Source organism: Mya arenaria, chromosome 14 (assembly GCF_026914265.1).
Source record: "Mya arenaria isolate MELC-2E11 chromosome 14, ASM2691426v1".
Taxonomy (NCBI): Eukaryota; Metazoa; Mollusca; class Bivalvia; order Myida; family Myidae; genus Mya; species Mya arenaria.
In genome coordinates this window covers 48,179,217-48,203,777 of record NC_069135.1, presented here as the reverse complement: position 1 = coordinate 48,203,777, position 24,561 = coordinate 48,179,217, and the positions used below count along the sequence as shown (strand labels likewise).

Below are 24,561 nucleotides of genomic sequence, written 5' to 3'. Positions count from 1 at the left end.
ATTTCTGAATATCATTGCTAAAATAATGTTTTAAGCAGAATATATCAGGATAAAAAATTGATGAAAAAACGTTATTTTTTATGAATTTTTAAAATGCCGTATATTCTGAAGTATGAGATAGCATTAGGGTAAAAAGTACAGAACATTTATTTTCTTACATTCACTGATGAATTGTAGCATTTTCACAATGAATAGTATCATAAATAGGAAGATTAAAGGCAAACAAAAATTTAGTTGCTATGGTTACTTTTCAATAAAAAGGATGAAAAAATGCTAAAATATAAAATATAACACTTTGGAGGATTCCGTAAGAATAGCTTGCGTTGATTTGCATAAGAATTGTTAAAAAGATGAACCTACCACCAACATACAATTCTAAACAGTTTAATATAAGTATGCCATTGTCAGCAAATTTTAAGGGTAAATCATAAATATAATTGTATACACAGTATTACCAAATGAACAAATATTAACAGGAACATTTTATTGTCTGAAGCCGACATGCCCAAAAGGTATCACATTGAAAATACTTATACATTGAGACAACAATGACGGTTTCCCTAGACCACTAGACTCAGGCTTCTATGGTAGCTGTTTAAAAAATGACTTATTTTCTAATTTGACATTGTAACTTTAAACGCGAATACATTCTATTAATTCTTTAGAAAAAAAAACACATCAGGGCAATATTTCTGTTTCAAACCAAATTTAAAATACTTAAGTGTTTAATTGTTGGAAAAAATGTGCTTATATTTTGAATCAAAAAGTGTATACATGTATTTGTAACCATTCATTACATGTGAAATTTTACGCATGGAAAGGCAACATTTAATATGGAAACATATTCACTCTGTAATCACTCAAAAATGCAGGAACTGATCATGCTGTATTTTGAAGTACAGTTACATCTAATCGTCAGAAGATTAATACTCTTTGCGCTAAACTGTACTCTAATATTGCATATTTTAGAATGAAAATCTTTGAGAAACTTCATAGTATGATTGCTGGATGATACAACCACCGTCAATTCTGAGGAATATTGTCAAATTACACCAAGTTGATTTTTTAAGGCTCAATGTTAGAACTGTTTGGCCTTTTTTTCAGAAACCATCATAAGCCTGAAAATATAACAAAATAATATGTTGATTCTAATACACATGTAAACAAAATGAACTACATGCATTCAGTGTATACGGCAACATACATATACAAATGTAAACATACAGTGTAAAATTAAAAACATCATGATACCACATATGATCATAATAAAGTTGACAAACATTCAGAGATAAATAAATATTTTCTAATTTAAAACTTCATTCTGTTCAACATTTTTGTCCATTTTTTGTTTAGCAAATTACTGATTTTTTATAATTTATTTTTCCTTTCCAACTTATTCCTCATAAAAGTCCCTATTATATTTTTAACAGAACAAAAACAATTTGATAAAAGTACAAACAAGTGTGTTACTGTTTATGTTTGATACATGTCGACTACTTATCAGAATCAATTTAAGAATCAATTCAACTTCACAGCTCGGAACAAAATGTCAATTGAAAAGCATGTATTTTACAAATAGTAAAATGTGTCATTTTACAAAATTTATGTCAAAGTTTATGAAGAGTTCCCAATAATTTACAATAAGATTTTCTATGGTTAATATGCATCTTTATTATCTCAGCTCTGCAATCCTTTCCATCTCTCTCAGTGGCTGAATTGAAATGACATGAATGTATAATATGGCTTTATATCTAAAAGGAAGAAAAGATGAAATAAAAAGGAAGGGAGTTGAAAAGTAATGACAGCAGAGTTAAAAAGTAATGACAGCAATTGAACTTATATCATAACAGGAAATCCAATCAATTTGTAAAGAGTGAAAATCTTTGAAAAGTTGAATAATTTTTACACAGAGTGATTTTAGATTGAAAGTATACAGAACATACACATGTTTCCTGAAAGTAACATGTTAAACATTGATATTTTGAGATTTGCAACTTTCTTATCATTATTTAAGTATAAGTTACTTTGTGATAAATTCTTATCTTTAACCAATTAAAATTTGTAGGCATCCAATTTACTGTTTCGAAGATTCAAAATATGCTTACTTTTTTACTTTAAATGTATATATAATATATATATATATATATAAGCCAGCCTGTATTTTTCATATTAACCCACTTAATTGATATAACCAATAAAACACTTATTTGAAACTTGGCGTAGTCATTTGCTTAAATGATTTATGGTTGTCTGGCTCTTTTAAAGTATTAAATATGGATTGGTCGGCCAATCCAATTTGCAGAAGCATGCGCATAAACACTAAAGAACTTCAGATTGACTATTTTTAATTAACTATTTGGAATGGTTTTAACAGAAAAAACCCGCCACATCTCCATCAAGTCTTAAGTTTACTTTTTAGCAGTTCAAGCACATTTAAGTCCTGGCCTCAGTATCACGAATGAACTCAACCTAAAACTTAAACTCAAAGTTTGACTTGAGATTTGTTTTGACTCAGTTGAGATCCGACTCAATTTGGTGATCACAAAATAATTTGAGACCGTTCTCAGCCGAGTTTTAAACTCAGTCTCAACTTTATCGATCTGCATTCGCGTAAGCGGTTATATTTCGCTAAATACTCTTCAACTGGAAGATGAACCGCGAGCTTATGTCATCATCGGGGTCGTCTGTCAGTGGCAAAAATGAACGAGTTAAAGAAGCGCTCGAACAATTGGACTAATTCAGAGCGGCACTCCGCTCTGTCAACAATACTGAATCAACATGATTCACTTTTTGGAAAGTTCAAAGGGGCCACTCTCGGAAATAAGGCCAAGGAGGCCAAATGGGATGAGATCGTAATGGAAATAAATTCGTAAGTCTTAAGTGTCAAATGATTCATGGTGTTTATTTTCACTTTGTTTCTAAGTTAAACTTTCCCTAGTATTAATGCGTTTAATATATAAAACTAGGATGTGGTACCATTGCTTAAAGCTGCACTCTCACAGATTGACCATTTTTACAACTTTTCATTTTTTTTGTCTTAGAAAGGGCAAATTTTTGCGTAAATATCTGCAAACCAATTATATAAGTCTAATAAGACTGCTGACAAAAATTCAGATCGTAGAATTTTATATTTCCGTTCGAAAATTAATGTTTTATGGGCTAAACCGTTACTGTTGGTTTAGGAAAAATGCATAACACATCAATTTGAACTTAAATATAATAATCTGCGATCTAATTTTTGTCAGCAGTCTTATATAACTGCTTTCCATGGATTTTGGCAAAAAAATTGGCTCGTTCCAAGACAAACAATTAAAGGGTTGTAAATACCTTCAATCTGTGAGAGTTCAGCTTTAATATTTTCTGATGCTTTTGAAATATTTTATGTTCACAGTATTTGCTGTTGTATTCCTTGAAATTAGTGCAACTTTTAAGATTCAAGAGCAGTATCCCGGGACGATATATAAATTTGTGTCTAATTTCACTACACACTATTTTGTGACAACTAAAGTGCATGCCGGACATTATTGTGTTAAATGGTCTACATTTGTATAATGTGATTTTCAGTATGTGTTGCATTTTTTGTATATGATGTTGTACTCCTACTTCAGCTGTGGTGGTACACGCAGAACTGTGGAAGAGGTCCGGAAGATGTATCAGAGCTCAAAGCAACGAGGTAAATCAAAAATTTAACAGAACAATGTAGCTTTAGGCCATTTTCTATGATAAAATGTTATATGAATTTAGTTCTTGAAAACAGTAAAACCTGTATAAAATCCTCTATTATGCAGTAAAGTTTATGGATATAATAATAAAGTTGAAAAATACAGTTTAAAAAAAACAAACTATATCAGGTCTATTTTTTTGCATGATGATGTACTTTTCTCAATTTTAAAACTTCCCAATTTTAAAGGTGTAATATGTGAAGGAATAAATAACCTGTTATGCAGAAATTAGCTTGTTCTATATACTGTTGGTCCTGCATGTGTAGCCATATAAATTGGCATCTATGTGGGACATGTGATCCCACAGTTTAAACCCAAACATCTGTAATTGAAAATGGGTTTGGGGGTCTCCTTCTAGAAATAGTTTGTTGATTTTAGTTTCTTTGTGGTGCTTGGATTCCCATTTTATCATTGCAAGGTGAAATTAATAATTTATTTGCTTTGAATTGTGCATAATTTGCCGGGGATATTTAAATTGAATTGATTGAAAATTTTCATACTTTTTCAGCAAAGGATAAATTCTTTCGCAGCCAGAAGACTGGGAGTTGACCTGGAGAGCAGTTTTCAGCATGCGATAATTTGCTTCTAGACAAACTAAAGGACACACATGTACTGACTGGCATTGCTGGCGGGGTTGAGAGTGGGTCCTACTCATTCATCATTGAGAACGGTATATAACTGTTTTTGTATAAATTAAAAGTTTGACTTATATGATTAATCAATTTTACATTTACATGACTATATTATTTTGATTATAACATGTTATGTTAAGTTTGTATACTTAAACAATAACAGAACCTGTATTCACACAAATATTAATAAAGGAACACCATATCATTTTATAAATAAGTTAATTATCACAATATTGAGGAATACGTGATGTATCCAATCCAATGTTCATGTGAAGTATGTTTATCTTGCAAATTGGAAAAAAAATCAGTTTAATAATTGCTTCTCTATTTAAAGCAGCACTCTCATAGTTATACCATTTTTACAACGTTTTATTTTTTGTCTTGGAAGGAGCAAACTTTTTGCATAAATATCTTCAAGCCATTTATATAAAATTGCTGACAAAAAATCAGATTGTAGACTTTCATATTTCCGTTCGAAAATAAATGGTTTAAGGCTTAATAGTTCTTAACGGTTTAAGAAAAATGCATCAAATTTTGAACTTTAATATGAAAATCTGCAATCTAAATTTTTGTCACCAGTCCTTTAAATTTGGTTTCCATGTATTCGCTAAAATTTGCTAGTTCCAAGACAAAAAATAAAAGAAGATTTCAAAACATTCAATCTGTGAGAGTGCAGCTTTAATGGCTTGTTAATAATTGACAAGTGTCAGCAATTTGGTATTTTACTAGTGAAATATTGTTCTGGAAATTGACACAAATTCACTTTGGTGTTCTGTCCATTGTTTTGGACACAATATTTCACTCATGCATGATACTTGTTATGATTTCTTGTTTCTACTTTGTTGTAGATCATGACAGCTCTCAACCTGAAACTGGTGCATGTAGCAGGAACAATGAAAACCATACATGTAAGTGTTATTCAATTTAAACATGTATAAATTCAGGTTGGCAAAAGTTATGAAATGATACAAGGACAGTTCTTGTTCCGGTTTTATCAGTACAAGCAAAATATAAAGGAGGTCTGGTCCAATGTTGTTTCATTATTTTGCTTGAATATATACTTGAAAAAAAAGTATATTATTCCTAACTTTCGTAATGTTTTTCAGCTGTAGAATATATACAGACTACAAGTACCTGTGCAAGTGGCAGTGCTTTGATGTCTTTGTCAACAGGTATGTGATGTCATTGTTAGGGATTGGTTTCGGCACGACAATGTCAGGTAGCATTGATGGAAAGTAATGAAAATTGGTATGTTAGTAGCTTATAAGTGAAAACTAGCTAGGTATTGCTTTTGATTGTGTTTGGTTCAAGTTCAAGATCACTGTAACTATAAAATATAGAAAAGCGTCTGCCCAATTACTTTAGTCTTCTGCATTTACCTAACTGATACATAAAGTTAATAGGCTATAATTGCTAATATTAAAAACCCTATTTTTTTTCAAAATGAGTTCAGTATTTAAACATGCATAATCTTATAATCTGATATTTTAAAGACATTTTTTCTATTAAAGCAATATATGAAAATTACTGGTATTAAGAATAGGATAACAATATGAAAACAAATTTAAATGTTCATGCCTATTCTTCAGTTTATTACGTTTATTAGGTTGTTTATTTATTTTTCAGATGAAGTTCCATGTGTATTTGCAGAGAAAATGCAGAGAAAATGTATGTTATTTTGGGCAAAGTTTGTATTTAATTATAGGAAGAAAACCACAGTCTAGTAAATTTCATGAGTCTCATTCACTTCATTATGTGCTGAAACTATATAACTGACTCTATCTATCCTTTTTTTACCATGGTTGTTTGCATTTATTATGTTTATCAGGCTTTTGAAACGATCAGGTGAGGTGGACGAACTGTATGAGCTGGAAAAAAAGAGAGCCAGAGTAGAACTGAAGTTGGCCGAGAACCGAGTCGCCAATGAGAATGAGTTATTTGAACTGAAAAAAGCAATACTTGAAACAAACCTTGAACAAGTGTTTAGCAATAGTTCTATCATACCATTCAATGAATTGTAAACCCTTTATTTCTTCAATTTTCTGTTAAAACAATTAAAAATTGAAAAGTCTACTGAATTTGTGAAAATCTCTTTTTTAAACAAAAATATTTGCAATATGTCATTAGTTCTTTGTATATAGTTGTGTTCATAGATTCGAGAATTCATCTTGTATTACTTTTCTGAACATGATGTTCAACACAAAATAATGTTAAGAACTTTATGTTATCTATAACATGTGAACAGTGAAATGAAAAGCTATAATAGTGTACACTTTAGAAACAGTTAAACAAGTAGCTAGAATGGTATTTTCATTTAATTCTTTGATACTGTTCAGACTTTGTCTTATGCCCTATATATATAGTCCTTTCACAAGCAGCAAATACAACTTTATTAGCATCAATGATTATTTTCAAGTTTCAGAGATGACTACCTTATCATGCCTATCGAAATATGTGTATGGCTACTGTTATCGTTTGGATTGTTGATGACACAATTGCAACCATTTTCGATTAAGTTACTTTTTTGTAGTTAAGCTATTGAGAACAAGATATGCATTTCTTCGAATAGGATAGTACACCACATCTCGGTCTGTTGTACTGAACATGTGTTGTCAAACAATGTTATATAAACCATATGTGGAGCAGTTATACATGTCAAGACTGAATGTCAGAATTGATATTTCTTTTTTGTATTCCAGGAAAATATTAAGTTGTAAATGCAGTATTTCATGTGAATTCATTTGTACAGATTGTCATTTTTTTGTGTAGTCTTGACTGCTCCATTGATATGATTCTGAAATAGTGTTTTATGCTGCAAATGATATTTGTTCAGATAAGCAATTATTAACTTGAAATTTTGTTAAGAAATGTTACCATGGAGACCAATCACTGTTTTGCCATAACTTAAATTGTGATTGTTAAAGTAAATGCTGTTATATTTTAATGTCATATAATCACAGAGAAAACATCCAAAGTAGTGCTAAGCATCTTCATGCTTGACTTCTGACAGTATTGTGAGATACTGTGAAAATCAATGGCATTGAAGTAAATCAATTAGCTTTTATTGTTTATTATAAGTACCTCAAAACTGATATTTTAATGGTTATGGGCTCATACTATTCATGTATATTGTGCACTTATTTCATGTACATTTTGAGAAACTTGATGAAATTGATGTTTGTGACAATTGTAAACCCTATTTCCATATGAATTAGTGCATGTTCAATAGTCATACCGAACTGTCATTGTCAAGTATAAGCATATACAAGTAAACAAAACACTCCAAAAAATACCTATTCTGATTCGAAAAAGTTTGATGTAACAAATGTGATATGCTTATATTTATCTAAATTGATTGAGTTAAACGTAGTTATATTATTGTATCATCGATGTTTTAATATTGGTTATTCTCCTGCTAAATTAAAATAAATTTGTAAATAATGTCATTAGACTGTATTTTCCGTCGTTAAAGTTTGAAAAATAAATAAAAACGCAAGTACCGTTCGAAAGAAAACTGGTTCATTGTATATTTACCACTTACTATCCTCTTACTAATACAGCCATCTTGAAGTTATAATCAATTAAAGCAGATATACTGCTCTTCTACTGATTCAGTACACTTTACGAAAAATATGTCGTGCTGACAAAGTCCCTAAAGGCATTTCCTGCAACATCAACCGGTTGGTTCGGTGCATCTGGGTGATTGTCGGACTCGACCACAAAGCGTCCAAATGAGTCTCCCGGCTTAATCCCGATGTTGTGCAGGATGGCACACGCCATTGTCGTCCTGCAAGTCTTCATCTCGGATGTCCTTATCCCGTACGACATAACAGCAAACCTTCCTTTTAAAACACCAAACGTTTGTTCGATGATGACTCTAGTTTTACACAGTGATCTGTTAAATCTGAAATCATTCAGAATTTGGTTGATAAGAATTTATTTTTAACATAAATCTTTATTTAAAATAACAATTATACTATCTTTGACTAGAAAGTTCCATAATTATGTCATGTCGGAATTATATCATTAAAACTAACACGACTGAACATGACCGGCAATACCTCTCCTGTGCCTGAAGTCTGGGGGTTTAGGTATGGCGTCATCAAGTATTTCTTACATGCATAGCCACTATCTCCTAGCAACACTCCATCCATTCCTGCAAAAGTCAGTTCCCTTTCAAAAAGTGTGTAGTGCAGTACATTGATTGTTGTCGCAAAATAAGTACGGGACAGTGCCTTGCTTGAAGTACAATTGGTGTGTTGTACGTCATTTATAATTGAAACAATAAAACGCTTTTCATATATAAATTGGCCTCAATACCATTCTCCAACACTCCAAATAATCTGCTTTCCCTAAATAAACGACTGTCTTGTACGCTCCCGGGCCACTTGGCTACAACATCCATGATGATTAAGCGAGCATCGCATACCATCTGTCACATGAAAACAATATGAAAATTAGAAAGTAACCTTTTCAATCAACACCACCAACATACCTATTCGGACAACCTATATGATGGGGATGATAACATTTTAATTTGATGATTCATTTATTGAATTAGGTTTTTTTGTCATATGGTAATGAAAACTATTAAACCTGAATGTTCACTGAATGGAACCCTTTTCGATTTACGAAATCTGCTTCGTTATGTGTTGGGGCTCTGATGCGGACATGTGTGAGGTCTATGCACCCCAGCACGTTCGGGAATCCTGAAAAGTAAGATAGCGCAAAATGCAATTAACAGTAAACAAGTATTGCAAACGTGTGGTTTTAAATGAACAATAAAGCAATGTTATGATTCCTTAAGTTATTTAAGGCAAGGGGCGTAACTGTCGAAACTAGCATGCAGCATTAAGAGAGTTGAACTTAACCTTCACTAGGTAACGGCATTTCCGGAAGTTTACATTAATTACATTAACTACCAATCAAAACGCTAATAAATATAAAAGTTTAATACCAGCGATGCTGTAAAATTCCTTCTTCTCTATTCTTCTCTCTGCATCATTAACAGGCATGCTTATAAACTTGTTGATGTGCCTGCACAGTGCGTTGGTAATCCTGTCTATGGCACGCCCCACAGATGGACGGGAAATTCCATGAATCTCGGCAATTAACAAATGGTGAGCTCCCGTGGCGAAAAATTGAAGTGTTACAAGCACAGAGAGCAGAGGTGGTAGTCGCAAGCTTCGTCTTGTTGCAGCATCAAGTTCATTAAAAACAACACCCACTATCATTACGATTGTTTCAGGATAAAAACGGTATCTCTCCCGAACTTCCACTCCTGATAAACTTTCCAACGGTTTGGCCCTGTCTTTTAACACTCTTGGAATCCGCTGTTGACCATACATAGCGAATCTCTGCAAACGCTGGAATATATCTACATAGTTGTCAGCCATTTTTGAGTTTGAGACAAAAATTGAGAGTGCTACAAGGCCGTCTCAAATGTTAAGCTTGATTTCTTGAGTTTGAGACTGAGTGTTTTTGTGAACAACGAAATGAGTTTTGACTTAAAATGAGTCCTGTTTTGAGTTCATTCTTTGAGATTGAGTCAGAACGTTGTCTTAAGTTCTTTCGTGATAATGGGGCCTGGCATTCAGATCATTAAAGGTGGCATGGAACTGAACAATTTAACTATAACTGGATAGACTGTTATCTATTTTTTAGAATGGCTCAAATAAATATGACTGCCAAATTGCCATTTAGTAATCAATTAGTATTTAAGCATTCAAGAACACATCCTGTCTAACATAAAAAAAAACATTTGCGCAGTCACCTGATTGTTTTACTAAAATTGTAAAAAGATATTATTGTGCACTATTCATCATGACATGCCTTATTATTCTTTGAAATTGAAGCAGGAGCTTGTTTTTAAACTGAAAGTGACCAGATAGCTAAAGAATCCGGTCTGTTGATTTCTTTAAAACCGATCACAATATCCAAAATAAAAGCAATTGCAATTGACTAATGTACTAAGTTATAAAACATTTGACTAAAACAAGGACTGACAACACCTAATAAAAAGCAATCTAAACCTAATAAAACAATGATATGCATAAACCTACCTCAATTTTTACTCAATATAATTTACATTAACAGAGGTTGGCATATTAAGTAAACAAAAAAATACCTTCTTGTTAATTCGGATACTCCCGGCTTGTAAGGTTGCATGCCTAATGAGTCATCAAATTGTTCTTGCTTTTGGCCACTCTCAGAAACGATGAGTTTATAAATAGCCGTTGCGGAAAATGCGATAGATTACTGAATCAAACAGATGCTATCACTTTGTAGATAAATGAATAAATTTTCAGAAATTCGATGATGCATTGGTTTTCTCCTTCGAGTTTGAGGTATAAATCAACATGTTTGATCCCGTATTTTAGTTTTTGTAAAAATAAAAACAGAAAAACTCCATAATAGTTTTTAAAAGTTATACCCATTGATGCAGGAGACATCAATGTATCCTGGTAAAGTTATTCATTCACATTCAAAACAATTCTTAAAATAGCTGGAAAAAAACAACGGAAGAACAAAATGTCAGTCAAAACGTCCCAAGACCGTCAAACGGCAAATTAAAAAAAAATACTTTTGAAACTTTTTACTCGTTTTACATTGTCTCATAGAATGAAATTAAACCCTTACTTCAGTTGATAGATAAATTATTCATGATGATTTTGGTACCATTTTCGGCACTTGGTATAAATGTTTGCGGGAGTTATTTTGAGTGAGGGGTCGTATTAGCATTTGTGCAGAATATAGAAGCGTTAAATACGGCGTCATGCTGTTATTGCTACTTATGAAGTAAACTATATTGCACTAATAAATTACAAATAACCACTATACTTATATATAATCAAACTTATCAGTACCTGCTCATACGACTATAAGCTTCGTTTATTTTATCTCTTGAGAACTATTACGTTTCCTTCCATTTTTACTTTCTATTTTATAGTATCGATTTATATACAACTTTATTAACGACATTCAGTTGAAAAAATACATTCTTGCTTTTTGCAAAGGTTTTTGTAGCAATTTCTAACTTTTCATCTGGTCAAGTACCGTAATTGTTTGATGTGTTCGTATCAGTGTTATTTAAAGTGAATACCAACACGTCATTTTACAACAAAAATGAATAATGAGAACTTAAATCGCCCTATACATGTTCCAAAAGCTTTTAACTTTTATAAACATAGTGCGAGAAGCAAAAATATCATATTGTATATTGTATTGCATAAAGTATCAAATTGCACGTAATTCAAGCTCTTTCTTTGATATTAAATGTATGCCACGCCATATATAACAGAATGGTTCGCGGTGAAACATAATTTATTTCTTGTTTTCAATAGCGTTTTTGATTAATTAAATCTAATGTTAAGAGGTCACAATTTCGATTTTGCCTCTACAATGTCACTATAAATGATTGTGTTGCTCCCCCGTCTCCGCTAACGAAAATTAGTGGATTGTAACTTTGATGATAACGATCTTTCCATCGTGACACTAATAGTGTTGTGGACGGCGATCATGCCCTTTCTCTTCTGACTTTTTTGACGTTTAGACAGTATTTAAAGCCTGACGTTCACATTGGTGTATGTATTCTTGTTTCTTTACTATCAAGCTACCATCAGATTATGTGTTTTATTAAGAATTCTTCTGTATTTTAAGTAAAATCTGATAAGACTGATTTCTGATTTCGTACCCAATTTGTTCACACCAAGATTTTAAGTATTTCAGTGTCAAATACCATGCGTACAGAACAAAGTTGATATTAACTCAAATTAGTCAATGTTTTATCTTTTTGTTTAAATAATTTTTGAACTACATATTATAAAAATATAATGTTTTGCTCAAAATGTAGCCCACGTGGTATATTTCTGTACTTGTGAATTTTCAGTTTTTACCACATACGTACTCAACACCAAAAAAGTTAAACTTGGAAAGTGTTGTTTACTTGGTTTGCTGTCTGCGCTAGGGCAGAACAGTAAAAAAACAATACGTAACTGGCAAAGAATACTTCACGTCTTAGTCGTACACAGATGTACCGAGAAAGTCTCCGGACAAGCAGAATTTTATCAACCAAAGCCATGGCAAACTTTGAAGATACTGTAGCGAAATTCAATCGACAATTACATTATTTAATACGTCTCATTACAACATCAATTTAGCGCTGCTGGTGCTGCTAGTAAGAAAACAGAGATCGAGATTAGTATGAGACTAGACTACTTGAAGAGAAAAAGGAGGTCGCTATCGCGGAAGCTGAACATGATAGCTCCGTCAGCTCTGAACTGGCAGACATTCCAAATGCTGATGTATTGGTTAGAACAGGCGAACACGTCCAGAAAACTGGTGAAAACGGTCAGCCTTTGAAATCTGAGCCTGCTTCTGCCTCTACAGGAAAAACTACGTGTAACAGCGACTTCACTTAATTCCTTTTGCGAAAAGACATCTTAATCTCAAGATTAGCAACATTTAATGAGCAGCCCGTAAATTTTCAATCCCGGAAATCGACCTTTAGTTCAGTCATTCAGGAGATTGAAGCATCTCCTTCAGATGAGATAGACTTGTTGATAAAGTGGCCTAAGTTGCATGTTAGGTATTAACGGTTTTGAACATGAGTATTCTATGAATTCATGTGCAGGTACTACTGTTACTAGGGGAAGACGAGCTGGCAACTGTAATGTTATGTCGTTCGATGGTTCTGTATGTTACCATTTGCCAACTATCATAGAATAAGCTAATATTCCATGTAACACACATGAATTTTGTACACCTGACAAGGTTAGAGATTTTGCACATTTGTATGAAATTGTTGATAGATTGCCTCAGCCCGATGAACATGCGCAAATATTACTTTTGTTAGGCAGAGATGTTATAGATGCTCATCATGTTTTAGATACAATAGAAGGTCCACCAGGGGCACCATTTGCTCAACGCTGGAGATTATTCTGGGTTGTAATTAATGAGCTTTGTGTAGGTCACTTTCCTGCCAACAACATGGTTAATGTGAACAAGATTCATTTATTGTCAAGTAGTCGGCCATCTTTGTTTAAGCCATGCGATTCCGTTCACGCAGCTGTTGAAAACTAATATAGCTATGACACTGATTTCGTGAGAAAGGTTGATGACAATCAGCGTTCTTTGTCTGTTGATGATCATGATTTCATGCATATCATGGATGAAAGAATGCAGAAAAATGACGGCGGCCATTGAGTTGCCCCATTGCCTTTCAGGAAACCGAGGGAGAAACTTCCAAATAGCCGGGAGATGGCTTTGAAGCGAGCCCATACCTTACACTCTAGCTTGTCTAAGAACCCTGTGAAAAACAGCAATTGGTAGATTTCATGTCTAAAATAATTGACAAAGGCCATGCTGAAATAGCCCTACCTCTGTCCCATGAAGAGGATTGCTGGTATCTACCTGTGTTTGGTGTGATCAATTCCCCAATATCAGATCATGTCCAAGAAGTTTTTGATTCCTCCGCTTAGTATCGAGGCATTTCCCTCATCTCAGTTCTCTTATCTGGACCAGTTTTGACAAACAGTTTGCTAGGTGTTCTAGTGAGGTTTAGGAATGAACGAGTTCTGTTACAGCCGACATAAAGCAGATGTTTTACATTTTCAAAGTTGATTCGAAACATGGTAATTTTCTGGAATTTTGGAGGTACAAGGGAAATAATCCTGATGAAAAACTGATAGAATATCGATTGTGTGTTCAAATGTTTGGCAATAGTCCTCCACAAGCTGTTGCTACTTACGGCTTACGAAATCTGTTTCAGATTCTGAAGCAGATGTGAGAGATTATGTATCTCGATTTTTTATGTTGATGATGTCATTAATTTCTAATGAAACTTCGGACGAAGTTGTTAGTTTAATAAGGAGAACGCAGAAAGATCTAGCTGCATGTGGTCTCCGTCTTCATAATATTGCATCTAGTAGTGTAGATGTTATGAAAGCCTTTGATGTTGCTGATCTAGCAAAAGACATAAGGCGTCTTGACTTTGAGAATGATGCCCTCAAGTCAAGTCAAGTCAATATTTGTTTATTGTCGGATTCTATATATAAAACAGGCTCTCCCTGTTCAGCGCAGTTTAGGTATAGCTTGGTCCTTAAGCTCAGAAAGTTTCAACTTCAAGGTAGAACATCCAGTTTGCCCTCTTACTAGGCGTGGGATTTTGGGTGCAGTGAACAGTTTGTTTGACCCAATATGATATGTGGCACCTGTTACTATTGGTAGTAAAATAATCTTAAGAGAGGTTATGGCAATTGAGCTGGGACGAACCAGTTCCCCAAGAGATTGAAAATAAGTTCACATCTTGGAGAGATTCCCTGCAAGATTCAGGTTCCAAGATGTTACTGTAACATTTCAGTTGAGATTGTTATGTGTAGAACTTCACATTTATACAGATGCATCAGAGTTAGCTATTTCGGCGATGGCATATGTAGTTGGAATTATGCCTTAAACCAAACAAGTTGGTTTTGTGTTGGAAAATACGAAGGTAGCACCACTCAGTAGCCATAGTATTCCACGCTTGGAATTGTGTGCCGCTGTATTGGCAGTTGAGATTGCAGATGTTGTGTTGAGAAATATTGGCATCCCAATTTCTTCAGCAATATTCAATACAGACAGCCGTATAGTACTTGGCTATATTAACAACCAATCGAGACGCTTCCATACATATGTTAGCAACAGAGTTCAGAGAATTAGACATTCCAGTTCACCACAACAGTGGAGTTATATTTGTTCCTCTGAAACCCCAGCTGACGTTGGCAGTAGAGGTTCAAACCCTGACCAGCTGCAAAAATGTTTTACAGGACCGGTTAAAGGAGTTTTTTCCCTTGTTTAGTCCAGAAAATGATTCCGAGGTAAGACCTGAAGTTACAGTGCTAGCAACTGACACTTATCTTTGCTTTATCCCTTAAAGTTCCGGAAGAGCTGCTACAAAGGAAAATGAAGAGCTACTGGTACTCGCCGGTCCAAAACGTCAGCGATAGGAAAGGACAGCGGGAAAGTTCTAGCGAAACAGAAAGAAGGGTGACAGTATGTTATTTTCACTTGATAAATATTATTCATAACCTGCTTGCTCCTTTCAACAAAATTGAAATTGTTTAGTGTTTGTTCTTCTCCACATAGGTCAAGAGAGTTCGAATTTGCGATTAAAATATGAACATGTAAGCATTATTTTAGAATAAATTTAAATAAACTGGGCAATTATGCAAGTCAGCCAGTAGCTATTTTTAGTTGCAATATTTACTTGTAATATTTGTTAAATCATCTTTAGAAATAAGTGACCTAGCTGACAAAGCCGCAACTTCAGACAACAATTACGAGGGCAATCGAGATGCAGCCAGGGTTCATGCTGATTTTTAGCAACCAAAGCCCCTTGAGGCAACCAACCTGGAGGTGGTGGACACGGGCCTGGAATAGATATTCCACGCTGGAATGTGTGCGGCAACAGCCGGCACATGCCATCACAGAGAGAAAGAATTTGTCGGGAAGCTCGTCTTCCTCATACTGCTGTAAAAATCTTATTGACACTAAAATTTAACATAAATCTAAGACACGAGTGTAACTTAACGTTAAATAAAGTAGATATAGATTAGCAATTTTATAAAATGTCATGTGACATTATAAGGAAGTTGTACATTATTTAATACTGATGGTCAGATCTTGTGATTTGTACTGAGAAATGGATACTTGAGAACTCACTTTCATGTCTGTACTGATTACTGCTTACGTAGTATTGTGTATTTTCAAAGAACAGCATTCTGAGTAGTGTCATATGGTTTAAAACATCACAACATGCATGTGGTCACACACAGATGGAACAAATTGAATTGTTGGCAGATATGAAATATGGGCAGTGCTCTTGTATTAAACAGTTCAACTATCAACAATATCTAGAATGTTCAAATAGGATATTAAAACATAATGACCGTGTCATTTTTTGTTTATTATTGTAAAAGATTTGTTTTCTAAATACAAATTTGTACTGTCTTTAATTGCAAAATGACATTAACTGTTTATCCTAATTTCAATTTGAAGGCCAGAAAACTTCCTATTGTGTATATTCATGTTATTGTTAATATTTTCTTTATACTCGAATGATATATCCGTTTGCATCCAACTTGCACATATATTTATGTTTAAAACGTGCCTGAAACTTTTGTAAACCTTGTTTAGAAACAATTAAAAGGACTTATGGCAGTCTGAATTTTGATACAGTCCATAACCTAATGTCAACAAACCCTGTGTTTTCGGTAACCCGATCGACCCTATTTTTTCCTCGCCCACCCTAACCTTTTTTCAGACATAAAGGTTTAAGTTCAAAAATAAGATATATCGTCGTTATGTTCGTTGTTTTTCTGTCTCTGGTCCCGGATCCTCTGTGATCCTGAAAATAAACTTTCATTCCTGATATTTATGTTCGAGACGCTTTGTCAACAGGAAAACACAATGGCGGTGTCAAGTGTGCATGCATAAAGAAACATTTGGCGTTTGATTTTACCATGTGTGACCTTTACAAACAAAATAGAGACATAATCAGAATCCCCAATTACTGACCGTTTACTACTTGAATATTCGCGAATAATCGACTTGAAATGGTCGAATATCTGACTGGCGAATATACAAATAAAATTGATTTAAAACAGTGTTTGTCGCAAATATACATATGTGAACATGCATAAAGAAACATTTGGCGATCAAATTTTTCATATGTGACCTTTAAAACAGGATATATAGACATAATCTGAATTCCCAACTACTAACTGGTTAGTAGTTGAACATTCACGAATAATCGATTGAAAATGGTCGAATATCCGACTGGCGAATATACGACTAAAAGTGATTTAAAACAGTGTTTGACGAAAAGAAACATATGTGAACATGCATAAAAAACACTTTGCGGTCGAATTTCTATATCTAACCTATAAAACCATATGTATAGACATAATCTGAATCCCCAACAACTGACTGGTTAGTAGTTAAATATCCGCGAATAATCGACTGGCGAATATACAAATTAAAGTAATTTAAAACAGTGTTTGTCGCAAAAATACATATGTGTACATGCATAAAGAAACACTTGGCGTTCGAATTTTCCATTTGTGACCTCTAAAATCTTATATAAAGACATAATCTGAATTCCAAACTACTGACTGGTTAGTAGTTGAATATTCGCGAATAATCGACAGGAAATGGTCGAATATCTGACTGGCGAATATACGAATAAAAATGATTTAAAACAGTATTTTTGGAAAATTACATATGTGAACATGCATAAAGAAACATTTGGCGTTTGATTTTTCCATATGTGACCTTTAAAACCGTATACATAGACAAATTCTAAATCCCCAACTACTGACTGGTTAGTAGTTGAACATTTGCGAATAATCGACTGGAAATGGTCGCATATCCGACTTGCGAATATACGAATAATAGTGATTTCAAACAGTATTTGTCGCAAAGATATATATGTGTACATGGATAAACAAACATTTGACGATTGATTTTCCATATGAGTCCTTTTAAACCATATATATAGACATAATCTGAATTCCCAACTACCAACTTGAAATAGTCGAGAAGCTTAATATGAACATCAACATCTAACTCTGATTTTTCGAATACCCAACTGGCAACTTGCAAGTAGTTGAATATTCGAATCCCCAACTGGCAACTGGTAGGTACTTGAATATTCCAATGCCCAACTAATAACTACCAACTACCTTCCAACTTAGTCTTCCCACGTCGATTTCGCAGTTTGCATAGTCAAGGTTTTGTTTGTTATCAAGAAAGGTAGGCGAAGCAGTTTCAGGACAAATATTCACGTTATAGAAATAATTTAAAAAATAAAAACATTCATTGGGTAGTTGCATTAGTGGTTGCATTTTGACAAAACAAATAGAATTATACGTGCCGAATTGATTAGAATGCTTATAGATTTCGAAGAGCATTTACCTTTTAAATTTAACGCAGTCGTTACTCGTCAAGATGCCGATTAATTCGTGATTTTTGAAATCCGCATCACGATATACCGGTAAGTTTAATTCTCAGAACCCATTTTATAAGTAACAATTTTCAGAATGGCATTGCCGCATTTATTAAGTGTTTATTTTATTTAGCATGTTTTAGATCATTTTAACTTAACAACTGATATATTGTGTGAACTTGTTACACTAGATATTGAGGTCGTTCCCAAAATTATACAAATCTTAATTACATTATACCAAAACTGGTCGAAAATAGTACATCATCCTTGTCGCGTCAAGGGAAATCAGACGTGCTTAAACACGCTTGGCATTTAACTTACAGAGATTGCTTTTATTGTTATTTAAGCATGAACAAATGAATAAAATTGCCCTTTTTGCTCAAATTATTAAATATTTTCTCTCGTAAAATGTCAAGTTCTTTATACATGTTTTTTGATCCAATGAAATGTTTAGCTTAAAACTCGTATTCGTATTTGCATGTGCGAAATTAAGTACAATCATTGAGGGCTAAAGCGATACATTTTAAACTAATGAGTGCCATTTACTTACTCAACGTGTGCTCTGCAAAAAATGTATTTTAAAGTCAAGTAACTGCATGATGTTCATTAAAGAATGTTGGTAGGTCACACCAGATACTGACATAACAGTGTATTGTATAAAATGCATACACTATAGAAATATACGTTGTTTTAGATTCAGCTTATCTTCTAAGTGATTTTCGAGTGTTTGGAAAAGTCTTAATCGATCGCTGATTTCTTTTGATCTCAGATATTCGATTGTGTCGGTTTTTGAATAAGTTAAGTTTTATACTATACTAGTTTTAAAACATAACAAATAACATTTGCAACCTCTCGTGTGTGTTGTAGAGAAAAACAACACTAAGAGATGAGTGAAAATTGGTGAAAAATGGAGGGGAAACCAAACTTTTTTTTTAAATCTGGTTCGGCATGCAAATGAAACTAAATTATTAAGTAGAAGCCATAAAGATTTGATTCAGCACTGACAAAGTATTTAATTTTAAATACATATTCATGTAACAACACTTAGTAAACATGCACACTTTATATGTTGTTTGACTGTATGTTGAAATATTTATACAAAAAATACAGAAACAAAATAGCTTAAAAAGGCTTGTTGACGAATATTTCAGATAATTTTAAACAGAAAAAACAGATACAAAGAGCTAAATCCAACCATGGCTATAAGACATATTTTAAATCATCAGATAAACACTAATTATGAAAACATGTTCTATTAACGTGGAGCTCTAACTCACAGGCTAGAAGCATCAAAATCAATTTTTAAATATCAATATACAAGTGTTTTACCCATTTATCTATTGAAACAGCTGATAGGTGGTAAACGATTAAGTATACATAAATCACCATGTTATGATTTTACCACGTATTGAATAAGATTGACCGGTGCGTAATAATCCTATAATATAGTGGGAAAATAATTAATTTGTGAATGTCAGCTAACAGAGTTCAGGTTAATTTGGTCAAGTAATACAAACAAATAAAACGAAGTGTTTAATACCACATAAACAACTCACTTGTCAAGTATGATTCACCAGAATTTACACATATAATGAAATATATAAGAACGCAAGAAAAGAAGTGCTAGTTTCAATAATACACAATGAGATCAACAAATAAAGTTAAAAATACGTTAATTTGGAACAAAGATATTGATCCAGCTTCGTTCAACATACCTTCACGTTGTGGATCTAATGATTGCCATCTGCCGTCTTAAAGTCTTAACCCAAGTGTCCGATGAATAAGAAAAAAAACGAAATTGACATCTAAAACAGCAATTCAGCGAACCAAATGAATTATAAGCTAAATCGACGATAGTAGAAATCATAATGTATTCTTTTAAAAAGTAAACGCTTATATATATTTATTTATATAAAGAAACACAATATTTCTGCTTTATCTAAATAAAAATCTAAACTGAATTATTTCAAATATATAAATTATAAACAATAATATCGATCAAATAGTTGATATATGTTTCACCACGTATTTTTTTGGATATTTGAATTCGACATCAAACCCTTACAAAATGTATTTTAATTATAACATTATCAATTATAGTCGACTAACTATCGGAATTAAAAATAATTTGTTAGTTTATATTACTTGTGTACAATACATGATATATTATTTGTGTACAATGCATGATAAACATACATAGTTTTTTAAGATATAGTGTGTATGCATTGTGTTTTTAGTGGAGTTTTGAGCTGTTCCTCCATGTTTCTTGTTTGTGATTTTTCTTTTTTGTGTTCAATGTCTACTATGGCGTTTACCCAGTGCCAAACCGGGTTTATCTTTAAACTTTTCGCTACTGCGCTTGTTTCTGTAGTTTTTCACACAAGTAACAATAGTTTCTGGTAGAATTTACTTCAATTCACAGAAAACTAAAGCTCAAACGAACACAATATCGATAGAAATGGAAAAAAAACCACAAATGTTTTGATTGATCTTAAATCATTTCAGATATTTTCTACGATGTCTGTTAAACAATTTAAAAGACAATTTATGATAGTTTACCGTCCAGTTTTGAAGAAAATATACATAATGTCATGTAACCATATAACTTTATAGCTTATAAAATGCTTAAAAATCAACCTTAATCTTGTAAAAAAAATTAAGCTTAATTGGACGTATTCATAAATTGTGCACTTTTATTTCAAATTAATGCATTTTACTTATATATTAACTCAGAATGCAGAGTTTTAAAATTTAAACTAAAATATGTGAAGAAACAAGAACACTTAGTGGGCGGAAATGCCCCTCCAAGAATTTCAAAGTGAAAGATCTCAGCTAATGCTATAACGTATAACATGTCAACAACCTCTGTATGTAATTTGATGTCTATATTTTTTATTTTGTCATTAGTATTCTAGCATTTAGAATTTTTTTCACAAACAAATAAGTATAGATAAATATACTTGCATATATATATACGAAAAAAATATAAACAGTTTAATATTTCACGACTAGCGTTCGTGGGTTCAAGCCCCAAACCTAGCAAAACTTTCCCGCAGGTTTACTTTGAAAGTATGCATTTTGTAAACAAATAACGGAAATGTACATGTATGATGGTATGTTAAAAAAGTCACATACAAAACACTTAAAATGATTTTAAACAAAATTTTAAATCTTTATTTTCTAAAATAATCACAATAAAGATTACATACTCATATACATAAATCATGTACATAAGTACATGTAAAAATATTTAACATGTAAAATAAGTAACATGTACATAAGTACAAGTAAAATATGAGCATGCTTTCTAAACATTTTGCTAATAAAAATGATTTAAAAATTCCAAAGGTAAAGTAAAACACAAACGTTTATGAACACATAAACGTACAACAATGCTCAATGACTACTTACATTCATAACCCTTTGACACAAAATCTGAATATTCCAGTTCGATGCTGATTGTTGACAGTTTGTTTGTGTTTTTTTGACAGATAATTTTCTCCTACGCGTATAATTCACTAATAATCTATGTTTTACTCCAATAAATTAAATTGTTAGATGTATAGTATTCAGCTGTAAACGTACCCTTAAAGTGATTATTCATTTATTACATTATATTTCCATTATTGACCTATGAAAAGCGGGGAAATACCTTCTGTTTCAAAAAGTAGCAACATCCGGAACAGGCCGAATATAAGTCCGATGTTCGTCGCGATCTGTTACGGCGAGTGGCGATATATGTCTAGGTTACCCGATGTTCCCCGAGTTGTATTACATGGCTAATACCTTAATATGTCTACCATTTTCTCGACATTTCATAGTATAAACTCATTTAAAAATGTTACATGTTTGTCACAAAAATAGTGTTGGTTGCTTACAAAGCACTTCACCTTAAAATCGGTTTCGAACCCAGAACATAGGCTGACCTAAATAAACGAATAACTTGTACAAAACTTAGAACAGCAGAATCTATTCAGATTTGTAAATCTTGCAACCTTATTATATCGGATACTGTTTTATCACAAGATATTTTAGTATTGCCGGTTTGTGTTAAATACAAGTTATAAACATTGTGGTCATGAAATAGTTCAGTCCATAATGACAATGAATTGCTTTAACCAACGTGGACATTTGTTTGCTCTCAAAACTGTATTTGTATATTTTATTATATTATGATTACATATAAAGTTTGTTTTGCTGCATTATTACACTTCGAGTTTGATTGAAAACATTAGCCAGAACGATTAGTATCCCAATACACCTAAAGAGAACAATATCGATCACATATTACCATCAGTTTTATGGAAAAGATAACTCAATACTGATGTTTGGTTTGGTAGTTCACTTTAGCATCAACCCTCAAATATGTGTAAACATAATATCAATAATCGACACGGGTTTATGTTTGAACTTTTTGCTACTGAGCATGTTTCTGTAGCCTTATGCATATATACTTATGGCCAAAAGTCTTGTCCGGTCTACAAAAACTACAATATCTGTATTGTTTTATATCGCACGCTCATAAATTTGGTATCGATGGAAAGAGGACTTTAATATGCATTCCATGAAAAATGAATTTTGGAATTTGAGCCAGTACTGCCGGTTCAGTAATGTGATGAAAATTGACATTGAGGATTTGCAAGGCACAAATGATTGCGTTGAGTGTGTTTTAAATTCAACGGCGTTTTCAATAGTGTGTATGACCCCCATTAACCCGAGTGAGTTCAGTGCACTTTTTACGTATTGACGCTACAAATCTGTGCAGGAATCTAGCCGGTAGTCCCAAACGTGTTCGATTGGATTCATATCCGGCGATAACGCCGGCCATGGTAACGTTTGGACATTGTTTGCCGCCAGGAAGTTTCGAGTCAGCCTTGCAGCATGGGGCCGGGCGTTGTCCTGCTGTAGGACAGTACCTGGATGGGCAGTAAGGAATGGGAGAACAATCGGCTGCAACACCTGGTCTACGTAACGTTGTGCAGTTAAGCCATTGCCGCGTCCTCGACCATATTCGAGGAATACAAGTTGGGTTTTATGATGGTGTGTAAACCCTGCCCAAACCATAACGCTCGGCCCACCCCAGCGGTCATTCTCAATGACACAGGCGTCCGTAAACCTCTCACCAGAGCGTTGATATACATGTTGACGTCGGTCGTTTGAATCAACGTTAAATTTACATTTCATTCGTAAACAGAACGGTTTGCCATTGATTCAAGGGCCATCTTCGATGACGTAACGCCCATGCTACCCGCAGACGCCTGTGATTGGGTGTTAATCTTGCTCCACGATATGGCCGTCGGCAACGTAACCCGACTGCCTTGAGACGTCGCCGTACCGTTCTGGCACTTATGCGAGGTCGATGACGAGCAGGTGTGTTTCGTGCCGTGTCATTTGGAGCGTTAAAACGATGACGTAAGTGTGTAAGCTGAATATGCCTATCCTGACGTAACGTCGTTTCACTTGGCCGTCCGGAACGTGGGAGATCTGCCACGGTGCCATGCCTTGCGAATTTTGTACGTAATCGACGAATGGTTTTCCCGAAAAGACGGGCTACATGTGCGGCAGTTGCACCAGCCTCAAGTTGGCCTATAGCGCGCACGCTGCTCATTTGAAAGCTTCATTTTATAATGAAAATCAATATTTTCTTCAAATATTCTGATGTCTTCCGATCTGGATATCGTTAGACAAGAGGATAAGGTAAATCTTTTTACCCAATTGGTCACAATTCTGTATACATGAGGGCGCACGTGAAAAACGTCGCCGGTAGTGTATCTCCATTGTTAGAGCGCAGACGACTATCAAAACTCAGAAACCGGTTTGAAATACACGCGGTATAAAGTAGGCAAAATTTCAAGGTCGTAACTTCACGCGTTTGAAAGATATTATGGAAACCAATACCGGTTATATCATTTGTGTACAATGCATGTGTCTAATACAACCGATAACTGATACTTTATAACAATAATTGTTTGTAAATGCATCTTCACCCCGTAAGGTATGTTTTTTATAAATAAAGTATTAAGAAGGTGGCCCGATATTGGATATACGGGGCAAAGAATCTATATCGGTTGAGAGAGAATCTCGAAACAAAATATAGTTTTCTGCTCCCCTTAGTCCCATAGCACGGATCACTTCTTGCCCCGTAACTTATAAATTGCTCCAATGAAGTTACGTCATTCATGTTGGAGGCAGAATATCATACAATATGATTGGATTGCAGATG

At 33.6% G+C, this 24,561-nt stretch overlaps 1 protein-coding gene and 1 long non-coding RNA gene across 3 annotated transcripts; one reads left to right on the top strand and one right to left on the bottom strand.

Annotated features, from left to right (window-relative positions):
* Positions 1–1,100: 1,100 nt before the first annotated feature.
* On the top strand, positions 1,101–7,845 carry LOC128218145 (uncharacterized). 2 transcript variants are annotated; one of them, XR_008258331.1, is made up of 7 exons: positions 1,101–2,869; positions 3,609–3,673; positions 4,231–4,392; positions 5,203–5,262; positions 5,461–5,526; positions 5,981–6,022; positions 6,183–7,845. It is a non-coding gene; the product is annotated as an uncharacterized LOC128218145 (long non-coding RNA). The 2 variants fall into 2 exon arrangements; XR_008258330.1 differs by lacking the exon at positions 1,101–2,869 and having other exon boundaries at positions 3,280–3,673.
* A 130-nt stretch (positions 7,846–7,975) lies between these two features.
* On the bottom strand, positions 7,976–9,750 carry LOC128216192 (putative nuclease HARBI1). Its single transcript, XM_052922765.1, has 5 exons — positions 9,312–9,750; positions 8,951–9,063; positions 8,675–8,786; positions 8,402–8,510; positions 7,976–8,258 (listed from the first exon to the last, which is right to left on the bottom strand). The coding sequence occupies exons 1-5, from the start codon at positions 9,748–9,750 to the stop codon at positions 7,976–7,978; spliced, it is 1,056 nt and encodes a 351-aa protein (XP_052778725.1).
* Positions 9,751–24,561: the final 14,811 nt, after the last annotated feature.